General features: G+C 30.2%; 3 protein-coding genes across 3 annotated transcripts; 2 read left to right on the forward strand and 1 right to left on the reverse strand.

The window, feature by feature from the left end:
* The first annotated feature begins 572 nt into the window (after positions 1-572).
* On the forward strand, positions 573-4685 carry LOC148236230 (protein crossbronx homolog). The gene is made up of 6 exons (XM_088185035.1): positions 573-746; positions 951-1123; positions 1197-1261; positions 1325-1425; positions 3168-3355; positions 3424-4685. The coding sequence occupies exons 1-6, from the start codon at positions 693-695 to the stop codon at positions 3680-3682; spliced, it is 840 nt and encodes a 279-aa protein (XP_088041161.1). The 5' UTR covers positions 573-692; the 3' UTR covers positions 3683-4685.
* On the reverse strand, positions 4360-5435 carry LOC148236231 (UPF0598 protein CG30010). The gene is made up of 2 exons (XM_088185040.1): positions 5268-5435; positions 4360-5193 (listed from the first exon to the last, which is right to left on the reverse strand). The coding sequence occupies exons 1-2, from the start codon at positions 5379-5381 to the stop codon at positions 4678-4680; spliced, it is 630 nt and encodes a 209-aa protein (XP_088041166.1). The 5' UTR covers positions 5382-5435; the 3' UTR covers positions 4360-4677.
* Positions 5436-7237: 1802 nt separating this feature from the next.
* kat80 (katanin p80) lies at positions 7238-12862 on the forward strand. The gene is made up of 15 exons (XM_088185014.1): positions 7238-7354; positions 7635-7765; positions 7834-8167; positions 8913-9111; positions 9192-9342; positions 9414-9582; positions 10434-10559; positions 10639-10707; positions 10828-10963; positions 11029-11328; positions 11391-11547; positions 11610-11732; positions 11810-11922; positions 11999-12073; positions 12486-12862. The coding sequence occupies exons 1-15, from the start codon at positions 7321-7323 to the stop codon at positions 12733-12735; spliced, it is 2367 nt and encodes a 788-aa protein (XP_088041140.1). The 5' UTR covers positions 7238-7320; the 3' UTR covers positions 12736-12862.
* The last annotated feature ends 235 nt before the right edge of the window (positions 12863-13097 follow it).

Genomic DNA, 13097 nt, shown 5'->3' on the forward strand with positions numbered 1-13097 from the left:
AATATGTTCATTAATAATCGAATTTCAATATACGAACATGATTTTATTTATTAAAATGCATTGATATATTTTTAAATAATTTATTCAAACTCAACCCTATGGTCAAAAAAAGTATTATAATTTATGATACACGCAGAAGTTATTCTTTGTTAGTACTGTTAATAATGATAACGTCCAGATTTTATATTCAGTGAGGTCTATTTTTTTACATATTCCTGTTCGATTGTTGGTGGCTGATATATGATTTCTGAATCATTATTGGACCTATGTTTTGGTTTTCAATGTTCAATGGGAGGACCGTGAAGTTTTATAAACATTAAATTTGATTAATAGGCTGATTATCGCAAGGTTGACTTTGTTCCGAAAATACAAGTTTTGTGTGAATTGTATAGAAACAATAACTTACGCAAATAGCAATTTTCCAGCATCCCTAATAAACGAATAGTCTGTAGTAGGAATTCGCAAGAACGTGCACAGCATTTGACATAATGTGAAACGAAACGAGTTTTTTGCACGACCGTTGATTCCAGGGTATGTAATTGTATGTAAACTAAATAATTATAATGGCGACCACAGCTTAGTCGTTATGTGTTGTGTTTAGACCAAAAATGTGATTCATGCTAATGGAGCTGTCAAGATAGCCCGATTAAAAGTTGATTTTCTTTTCGACTTTAATATAGTTTAAGGCGTTAATGTTTTGGTCGCGAAGCAATAAAATGTACGCCACAAATTCCGGAAGTTCAAAGGTACGATTCACCCCAATAATTACAATACAGCCAAATTATGAAATTATCAGTGAAAGCTTTCCGTTTTCTCCATCATGTAACACACGGTGTAAACACTCATATAAAGATATATTTGTTTATAGTGATTCAAATCATTCGTACATCAATATACATGTATGAAACCATTAGAAATTAGTTATTAATTATTGTTATTTTATTCAACAGAAGCAGGATACAATGGAAAATTTTGTTAAATCTGATATTCTAAAAAATATATCCACACATAACAGAGAAACGACGAATGATGACTTATCGACTTCTTCAAAATCTAATTTACACCCTGATAACGTGAGATTATATTCTATTGTTCAACAAGAATATAGCATTGTCGCTGAATAGTGAGTATCGAATTTTGCTTTATGATTATTATTTTATTTAAATGTATAGTAAACAATGCATTATGTATCACAGTGAGATGCTTTTGAGTGAAAATTTACATGGAATTTACGTAATCCCTTCGTTTGAAAGCTCTTTTCGTAAGTATTTCATTATGTATTTTATTTTATATTTTCAACTGAATTAAACCGTATTTTTTTCAGTTTGGTTTGGAGTGATATTCGTTAGATGTGGATATTATGAAGGCGGTGTATTTAGATTCTCTGTTGTCTTACCAGAAACTTTTCCAAATTGTGAAACTCCTGTGAGTATTATATATAACTTGATTATTTCTATGAAAAAATCCTACAAAAATAGCCTATATAAAAAATTTAAATGGAAGAAAAATAATTTTATTTAATTTATTCAACCCTTTCATAGTTGAGAATTAATTTCATTAAATTTGTTTTTAGATATTGTTTATGTAAATATATATGAGACATATATATATATACAATAAAACCTCGACTTACAAATAACTTTACTTACGAGTATTTCGAGATACGAGCAATTTTAAAAAAAAAACACATTGTATTTACCAATTAAATTTTTTATAATTGGAATATCTTTAGTATATAGAATGAAGAGAAACGGACCAAGTATACTTCCCTGAGGTACACCATCTGGTATTTTGAAATGTATTACTTAGCAAAACAGCGTAGCTTCGATTCTTCGGGTGAGACCGTAAAATGTGGATAATAAAATAGGGAGCTCCGTATTTTAAGTTTATACATTAATCCGTCATGCCATACTGTATCAAAAGCCTTTTCTATATCTAGCAATAAAATAATAGAACTTTTTAATATTAAAATCGGCAAATATATGCTCTGTTAGTATGTTAAGTTTATGCGTAATCGAATGATATTCACAGAAATCAAATTGTTCATGAATGATTTTGCTATTAAGAAATTTCTTTAATCGAGATAATATATTTTTTTCAAATAATTTTCTAAATGACAGCAATTAACTGATCGGGCGATAGTGAATTGGTATGTTATCTGCTTTGCCAGGTTTTTTATCGGTTGAATTTTTGCCGTTTTATAGATAATTGGGAAATATCCAATTGGCTTTATGTGATCACGCCCAAATCAACTGGAAACAGAGATTTTATTAGAATTTAATCCATTTAATTATTTCACAGAAAATCAATCTGTGAATGAATTCTACAAAATCATATTTGAGAAGTAATTAGTACAAAGTAGGGATTATATTGATAAGAATACTACTTAATAGCTAAAGGAATTGTCAGGTCCATCAACTAAACTTCTCATCTATCTATAATTGGACGGATGGATTAACGCATATATCATCATAAAAAGGTCGCAGTGGGAACGCTCTGTAACAAGCATTCCCACTGCTACGGCGACGGCACGATTTCATTGCTTTTGATGTGGATTTTTGACTTGTGAGAAGGGATACTTGTTTTTTGCACTCTCTTGTTTGTCAATATTCAGTTTAGATATGCTTCACCTGATTCTCACTTATTGTAAATCGTAATATTGTTACTAAAAGTCTTTATATGAACGGCAACAGCCCGATTTTATTATTTTTGACAATTCTAAACAGGGACGTCATTTGGGGTAGGGGGATCTTTTGTTCTCTATTAAATTCATTTGGCCAGAAAAATGTGTCATTTAATGAAATTCTATGAATCTGAAGGAGTATCCGTGATCTCTGGTTCCTCGTGGTCCAGCTTGAGTCTGTGCATCGTCTATTGGTACTTCGATGAAACTTGGACAATTGGGATAGAAGACCAATTTAGGACCAATAGTGTGATTGTTTAACTACATTTCCGTATATTATGAAATAAATTGTAATTCGTGGGCGCACATCCAATAATATTCAAAGCTTAAATATGCAAACAATATCTAAAAATATACTCAACAATGCTTAAAAATATATAAGATTATAAACCCTAACTTGTATTAAATTATGAAGTTTTTTGTGGGATTTTTCTGTAAAATTTTTCCGATCGCCACTTATATTTATTATTATTATTATTTTTAGAGCATTATGTTTCAATCGCAAATATTTCACCCGTCAGTTGATCCTAATACTGGAAATCTTAACTTGAAAGAAGTATTTCCAAAATGGACAAAATCGTCTAATCACATTTATCAAGTATTGAAATACATTCACTGGATATTTCAAAATGTCAATGTCAAGATGCCGTCTAATAGTGAAGCTTTAAAAATGTAAGTAGATTACACGCCGACTTCTTTACGCCTTATTTATAATATTAATTTTAATACATTTTTTTCAGATATAAGACTAACAAAGTGTTGTTTGCGGAAAAGGCTAAAGAGAGTGTTATGTCGAGTATCGATCATTTGTACGATGAACCGCCTACTAACGATAAACATTACATTTGCTTCAGTCCGTACGATCCCTCCGTACACGACTCTGTCAAGACTTTGATGTTGAATCAGTCTAAAAGTTCAGACGAGTCAAGCCAAGGACTGTCATGGGTTGAACCCGGTACATTTCAACCGTTCACCAAAAACGACAGTGAGACCAGATGAAATTATGTCAAAAAGCATAATTTGCTTACTTATGAAATTGAGGATAGCGCTTTATGATACTCAAATGCGTTGTTTTTCATAATTATTAATAAAATAAAATTTATTGTTATAATATAATTGAGTATACGTAAATTTTAATGTTTAATCTAGGACGAATATAAGTACAAAGTACTCCTTGATATCAATAGAGGAAAGTATTAATTTTGTTGCCATTGAAATAGTTTATTTGTAAGCAGTCTTTTTTTATTATTGTAAAGACCCATGTTTTATAATTCATTTTTTTATTTAGCATCTTATCTTATTTAAAGAAAGTATTACAGTTATTACGTTGTAATAATTAATATATAAAAAATAAGTTACAGATGATACTCCTATTCTTTTAGACGATTATTTCATTAGGACTGCAAAATAAATGAATTTTAACTATTAAATCATAACTTGATGTACTATCATTTCTCATCTAAGACTGAATGTTTTCAATGAAAAATATATATTGCGGTTTGCGATTACAAATTCATATCCATATTAGTGTTGTTTTGAATGTTTTAGAATTTAACATTTACTGATAGCTTCATATTGAATTTATATAAAAGCCAAATTGACTATTGTTATAATTTAACATTGTATTTAAAATTGTGTTAAGCTTAAAATACATAATAAAATAATAGGAATATAAGTTTTATTAAATAATCTTTATTTACTTTTAGGTTTATAAGTTTGGTTTATTTGATTAATCTATTTTATGACTAGATAAAATTCTCTCATAACAAAAAAGTGAAATTTATATCATTATGTAAGAGATTTAATATTTTTAACCAATATATAAAACGTTGACAAATATAAATATTGTACCTATGTATATAAAATGTTAAATTTAATATTAGCCTTAAAAATAGTAATCATTTACTATAATATACGAACAATTATTTTAATTAACATAAATGTATGTACGTGTATATTGTACTGTGATCGATAAATAAATTTATATAGACTAGTCATGAAAGCTGTGTTTTATTTGATGTTTTCAAGATAGTTTTATACCACTCTTGATCGATGGTAATCAACCGATGGTCCCAATTCAAGTGTGTCGGCGGTAGATTTTCTCCATTTTCAAAGACAAAGTGTTTACTTAATTCAATAGCTAGTTTGGATCTGACGAGACCTATAGATCCCACTTTTTCTGAAGCCGGATGATAGACCCTTCCTGTATCGGGAATCATGATCAATTTATTCGGTATGAATTCCGTTATTAATAAATCGCCTGCATGTCCATATGACAAAATATACTTTTCCTTGTCTTCGACCGTCTTTTTTATGATATTTGTGTATACAATTGGATAATCGTCGCATCTGACAAAGTTTCTTTCTCGTCCGCATAGTGACACGTATGGAAATTCAGAAGTATATCTATCAGTATTATTGAGTTTTAAATTCTTAAAGAAAAATTGTAGAAACTTCTTTTCTTTGAAACACGACGTGAAGTTTTTCATTTTGGAGTCGTCTAAAAATAGCTGTAAATTTTAATAAGCTATTGTTGAGAACATAACCTTGAATGGTTTAAAAATAATTAATAAAAAATACAAACCATGCCCTGATGATCGACATAATAGAAATACTCTCTGATTCGAGGCTCTGGTTCTTGGCCTTGAACATATGATAAAAATCTGATAAAGTTGATTCTACTATTGTTCCACTTCATTTTGAAATAACAACAATCGATCACATGTCAAAATTTAATAATGTTGCCAGCGTCAAAATTCTACAATCAACTGTTGATTCAAATTTAAAAAATAAAATTAATACATATATATTTTTTTAAATATTCAATTTAAAAAAATCTCTTTAGACGTTTATAATTCATTAAAATACTCCTATTGACTTTAAATAATAAGATTGATTTATTTGTCACACCAGAGAATAACCGTCACGCCCGTGTTAACCGTCAGTACCGCCAAGTTTTAGCCATAATAGAAATCTATATGTAAATATAAATATAAACAGGCCCCATACTAATACCACCGTAAGAATATTTTAAATTAGTATTACATAATGTTGTATATGAAATGATTTTAAAAATGGTACGCATTTGTTTTATTAATTTACTTTACTTCTTCTTCTTGATAAGCAGGGCTGGCCCAAGATTTTTTGTACATTTCGTAAGGTGACCACATTTTATACATATCAAAGTAGAACACTAAAAGAATATCATCTCAGAGCAACGAACAAAAATTTCCAGATGACCTTTTTTGCCAGTTGGACGGCGCTGTTTATGCTTATATATTTAAAATAATTGGTGCCCCCAAGTGACCGCCCGTACAGCCAGTCCCTTAGGCAGGCTCTGAGGGACGTGAATAATTCTAAAATATAAATCAATCTAACGTAGTTTTGCCTATTTGGAAAACCTTTGTCTTTATACAATATTTTATAGACTTTATGATGCTAAACTTTTTTTTAATTCGACATGCATTAAAACGATATATTTATATTTCTTTTAATACCTAGCAGTCTAAAAGTGAATGTCTCCCGGTTTAATGAGTAAAAAATTAAAATGTAATTATATAGGAGATTAGCATGACGCTACGCTAAAAATACCCCTTGTTACTACCCACTATGTTTTCCGTGACTCTGTTAGGCAATCAGCATTCGCGTGTTTATAAATTTATTATGAAATGATAATGTTTATGAAAATATTTTATAGTAAGCAAATTTGACAGTTTCAAAATGTCCATTTGCTGTTCAAACCCAAACATAACCCAAACAAATACAATGGTTTATTTGTTTTGGTTAGATTTGTATTTGAACAGCACGGGAAACACAATTGGCGAGTAACGACTGGTGGTTTTTGAAGATCGCCGTACTAACTAACGAGTACCTTTTCAAATTATATTTTTACACGAAAAACTCATATTATTGCTATATATATATATATATATATATATATATATATATATATATATATATATATATATATATATATATATATATATATATATATATATATATATATATATATATATATATATATATATATATATATATATATATATATATATATATATATATATATATATATATATATATATATATATATATATATATATATATATATATATATATATATATATATATATATATATATATATATATATATATATATATATATATATATATATATATATATATATATATATATATATATATATATATATATATATATATATATATATATATATATATATATATATATATATATATATATATATATATATATATATATATTCTGAATGCCTCTCAAAATTAAAGTTATAAAATAAATTTTATTATTTTATTCACGCGCTGCATGATATCAGAAGTGGCATAAATTGTCATTTTATTATTTTTATTTTGCTTATTTTTATAATACACCATTTTACAAAATGTATTTTTATTAATTTTGTATCATTTTATTAATATTATAACGCAATTTAATTATAAATATGTGGCATTGTTTTTATTATTTAATTTTTATACATGTATTGAGAAAGATTATTATAATTTACGTGTGGCAACATCGGTGGAGGAGCCCGTCTCCCATAGCATGGTGCAGCATCTTATGCTGAAACGGTTCGGCTTCGGCTGAAAATAGCCATTATTTCAACATGGGAACCAACACAGAGAGATCTTGGAAACTTCGTGAGTTTTTCATAGTCAAATTTGACCCAAAGCAGTCGCCGCTGTTGTGCATTTTACCATTTTGGATGACATTCACTTAATTTCTTTGAAGATATGTCAATATCTTAAGATTAGTCATACCATTGTACAATTTCCAACGCCTAATCTTCGTTTATGTTAATAAATTGCCTCAATACTGTGTTGACATTGGATACGTAAAGATTTGTTTAACACATGTTCTCAATATTTTGTTTGATATTTTATTTATTTATTATTTAAATTAAATTATGTCGTATTTCAGAGGAGTTTACTGCTCACAATGCCAACGTTAATTGCTTGGCTATGGGCCACAAGTCGAATCAAGTCTTAGTGACGGGCGGTGATGATAAAAAAGTCAATTTATGGGCTATCGGTCGAGAAGGCTGTTTATTGGTAAGCTTATCGCTGTATATTAAGTCGCTATTTATTATATATAAAAACGATTGTATTGTCTTTTAAAGAGTCTCAGTGGACACAAGACGCCAGTAGAATGCGTATGCTTCGGTCATTCCGAAGATATGGTCTGCGCCGGATCGCAGAAGGGAGATCTCAAAGTCTGGGATTTGGAGGCTACCAAGTTAATCAGATCTATGGACGGACACAAGGATGCAATCAAATGCATGGACTTTCATCCGTACGGCGGCTATTTAACGACGGGCTCTTGCGACCAAAACATCAGACTTTGGGACACGCGACAAAAAGGCTGTATTTGCACTTATAGTAGTCATAGAATGGCAGTCAATAGTTTGCAATTCAGTCCCGATGGACAGTGGATAGCTTCTGGTGGAGAAGAAGGTATTTTTATATTTTTTTACTGCCTTAAATCCCTATCTTATTTGGGAAAAAAAACCTTTCCCCCCAACAGTCCAAATAATCATAAAATTGATAATATACATATTAACGAATAAAACTAGATCATTTTAATAAATAAAACTTTCAAATTTTAGTAAGATATATTCAAGTAAAACTAAGAATAATTTATGATTTAAAAAAAATGCCATTAATTTTTAATTAAAAATATTCAAACTCTGATTTTCTTATAAAAAATCTTCTTAGCAGTTAAATAAAACGATTGTGAATAACAGTTCGTAATGTGGTATTTTCCTGTTATCTGGAGTCATTTTTAAGTTATATTATTTATTTGTTTAATTATTTTGCTATACAAATACGTTTTATAACAAACAGATGCGAATGAGCAGCAGCGAGTAAGCGTTGTTCAGAATAGTGAACACCCCATGAATAATTTAATGAATAAAATGTATTATTCTAGTCATTTTTGGTCGCAATAAAAACGTGAATTATATATTGTGTTTTTGTATTAAAAATAAACAATATTATTTTTAAAAATGACTAGATTACAAAAAAGTACCCAAAATTATTATATTTTACTCACAAAATTTTCATTGTGATAATTAAGTTGGAAACCATTGTATATATATGTATTATGAAAACAATGTAATAGCAGATTTCAATTCCTAAAAACTAGCGTTTCACTATACTTCTTTGAATATTAATTAATTGTTACATCAAATTGTCTTAGGTGCTGTAAAGGTCTGGGACGTTAGAATCGGACGAGTTTTAAAAGAATTCAACGAACACGCCGCTCCAGTTACTTGCGTTAAATTTCATCCACATGAATTCTTATTAGCTAGTTGTTCTACTGATAGAACCGTTAATTTTTGGGATATGGAAAAGTTTCAATTGGTATCAGCGACAGAAAAACAAGCATCATCTATTAGGTGCTTATAAAAAACAATTACTCATCATAGTTATACGATGTGTACGATGCTTATAAAATATTACTTTTTTGTATGTTCAGACAATTATGGTTCTCTGAAGACGGTGCATGTTTATTGGGAGGAGGAGTAGCTGGTCTTCAAATCTTAGGTTGGGAACCTGCTAGACAATTTGATATTGTGCCTGCTTCGTGGGGACAAATATACGATATGACTGTAACCCATAATAAATTGGTTAGTTTTATATAAATTGTAAATAATTATAGTTATCAATTGAACAATATATATTTATTTAAATACTTTAGATTGCCGGATGGTTCCATTCGACCAATGTTGTGTTAAACGTTGTTAATTTGCAAACTGTGCATCCATTTGGAGGACCTCGACCAGCCGAACCAGTGATAGAATCATCTCCGTTTCAAAAAAATACATCGATTAGGAAAAGCTTCTCTAAAGAGCGTCCACCAAAACAAGGTATGATTAATATTACAATACTAATTTTTATCTCTGACGCATACCACACAACCCATTAAAAATGATTATTTCTTCAATGGTGATATCAGATCAGGTAATTCTCGCCAAGTTAAAAAAGGCCAATACCAGATTTCAACAACTAAAGGTTTGAAGCGAAAATGTATATTCTTGAATTCAAGGAATTTTAAGAAATCAACTGGATAACTAATAGCTTATTCTTCATCTGTTATTTTTGTTAATTAGCTGAAATAAATGTGCTGCAGTTGCATTGACTGGTGCAAGTATCCTTCGCTTTTGCTACCATATATTGCAGGCAGCTAAATAGAAGTTCATAATAAATAAGTAATGGTCCCAAAAATTTCAAAACAAAATCTAGTTTTTCATCCAATAAATAGTCTGATTCCGAATTATCCATAATTTTGTCAACATAACGACTGAAATTTTAATCTTGTGAATCCATTTTCGAATAGATATTTTTATTTATTTATTAACTTCCTACCGTAAAATTAAAATAATTTGAATGTTACCACTTCAGATGAATTTGCTAACTTTAGAAACAAAGAAAAATAGGGATAATTTTGGTTTAGTTTAAAACAATGGTCGATTTTGTTGTTTCTATGTTTCGTCCTCAGTTACGATATGATGCAAAACAGGGGTATTTATTTCTTGTGTAGTCAGTGTTATACATTCATACGCATTTCGCTTTACTATCATCCCGTAATAAGTGTGGTACCCATGTCCCATGTTTCCAAACCTTCCAGATTTTTTAATGAATCTTTGGACACTCGACTCTTATAACATACAATTGCATGTTTTATGCTTGTAATAACCGTATATATTTAAACTTACAGTGGTCCATCGAAAATCGCTGCTGGATGAAAAGACAGTCGAAGAATCTGGCACCGAAGAAGAAGAAATACCAGCTGTGATACCAAATTATATTAATTATACTGAAATATTTCATCCGAGTCGATCTTGTATGTATATCTGATTACGATAATGGCATGTTTATGTTTCAATAACATTGTAAATATATAACGTTAAATGTGTTTGCAGTAAATCGCACCCCTCCTCCCAGCACGAGCTTGATAACACCTCCAGAAAGTCTGTCGTTATCAGGTTCAGGTTAGCACACTTCTTCTTTTTTGCAAATGCTATGTCTAATTTCTGTCGCTGTGTTCTATTTATATATAAATATAATAGTTGAAACTCAATAATAATGTATTGATGCCTATTTTTTTAAAGTCACTAATCAGCAACCTGCGTCGCTATCGAGCGATATGCACGGATTAAATATTGGCATGACAGATCCTCCATCACCTACATATCACTCGGCGCCGACATCGTTAAATAGTGATGTACCGACTCAACTCTCGCATAGGTAATTTATAAGGATTGTGTATAAAATAATTATATCATAATATATAACTCTATCTAAATATGTAGATCTTACGAAAGCATCCACACACCGCACGAAGACTCGGACAGCGACCATGTTAAAATCATAGATTATATACCTCAGAAAGTCAACGCCGTTCGATCGTTACGACGTCAACATTCGGACGGAGAAAATAAAAGCAAAACTAGCAATCCTTCGATAATCAACAATGGTAGCTCACAGTTGAGAAATAGTAATAGCGAAATGTCTTTGGGGAGAATGCCGCCACCTAGATCGCTCTCGTTTAGTCGAAACATTAGAGACATGCCTTCGGCTTCACATCGAAACTATTCTTCAAACAATAAAAGGTAAAAATTTAAATGTTATCAAACTCATAATTTCCATATTAACCTCGCTTATATTTTTTCAGCACAAATACCAAAACTCCGTCAGTAGAAATTTATGTAACTCATCCGTCACAGCCGACCATGCACAACATGCAAAGTCAAAATCGATCACCGTCACCCGAGTTTATTCCAATAACCACCGATAGACCAGTCGGAATAGATCTCGAAGAATTTCTTCCGGTAAGTTTTTTAGCATATATTATATTAGAATTGATCATTCATTATTGAAATATAATTACTAGAAATCCAAAACTGGCTATGTACCTGCCCGTGGCGAATTGTCTGAACAGGAAGCGTTGAGCATTATGATGCGAGGACATGAACCAATGTTGCCTGTTTTGGCGACAAGACAACGCTCCTTACAAGTATTACAATCACGATTACTTTCGATTGTTGTTACTGCGGCTATGTTATTAACCTGTGTCGATTTGCTTTCTGTTAGATATTTCATTCAATGTGGATGAGTAAAAGCTTGAAGGTCGCCCTGGAGGCAATTGCAAGCTCAGGCGAATTAGCTGTAATCCTCGACATTTTAAATGTGATAATTCTGAGGCCGTATGTATATTCATAAATATTTGTATCATATATATAATGTGCTATTATTTAATATGCTTAATATTTTTTATTGTAGTTCCATATGGAATTTAGACATTTGTGCAATATTACTACCTCAAATAAACCTTCTACTACAAAGCAAATATGAGTCGTAAGTTATAATTATATTTTTATAATATGTAATTACTATTAGTACTTAAAAGCAGAAGTCATCGTAAGAAAATGAAGTGATCTCCAGTGACTTCTCTAGTCATTGATCCATTTGATCCATATACATAGATACAGTGGCATCAAACGAATAGAACATTTTTGATGACATGATATTTTTGTTCGTTAATACGTAATAAAACCTCTTGTAAATTTAAACTTAATATGGTGTTTCACAATAATTTTGTGAATGTCCTATTAGTTTGACTGCCACTATATACTACATACATTAAATATTTCATTAATCTCGCATATAAAATAAATTATCTTCATTTTAAGAATAGTCCTAGTATATATTATATAATTATTTGACTATTTAGTTATTATTAGATTAATGATTAATATTTGTTTTATAGATACATGACAACTGGTTGTTCAGCTCTGCGTTTAATACTTCGCAACTTCGCTTCAGTGATAGCGAGCAACGTCCAAAGCGGCGGCGTCGGTGTCGATATTCCACGAGAAGAACGAATAGCGCGATGTAGGCGGTGCAGAGATCTATTGTTCGACATTCGTGGGACTCTTCAAACTCGCAGGCCAAACCATCCTCGGTTCACTGCCTCCTTTGCCGACCTTCAAAACTTGATCGATCAGAGTTTCCAATGACTTTTAAACACCATGACATATCTCTCACTTTTAATCTTTGATTTAACAGACTTCCCAACGCAAGGTAACATCGAATAATATTCCTCGGGCAATCATGACGCACTTAAAATCAATTTAATGACAGAAAGATAGTTTATTTTACTCAAGCAATATAGCACAAGAAATACTTTTGTACCATTCAATATACTTTTTAACCATTCCTGTAAAAGTTATATATATTTGAGTGAGAGATAATAATGAAATATTTTCTGATGAACTTCCAGTATAAACCTATCCCAGTGATGTTCATATATCTTTTTTAACACAAAATAATTAACGCATATATTTTTTAACAATATATGTATATATTGTGAAAATATCAA

This window comes from Plectrocnemia conspersa, unplaced genomic scaffold (genome assembly GCF_051122295.1).
Source record: "Plectrocnemia conspersa isolate PC_06_02 unplaced genomic scaffold, ASM5112229v1 ptg000004l, whole genome shotgun sequence".
Classification (NCBI taxonomy): domain Eukaryota; kingdom Metazoa; phylum Arthropoda; class Insecta; order Trichoptera; family Polycentropodidae; genus Plectrocnemia; species Plectrocnemia conspersa.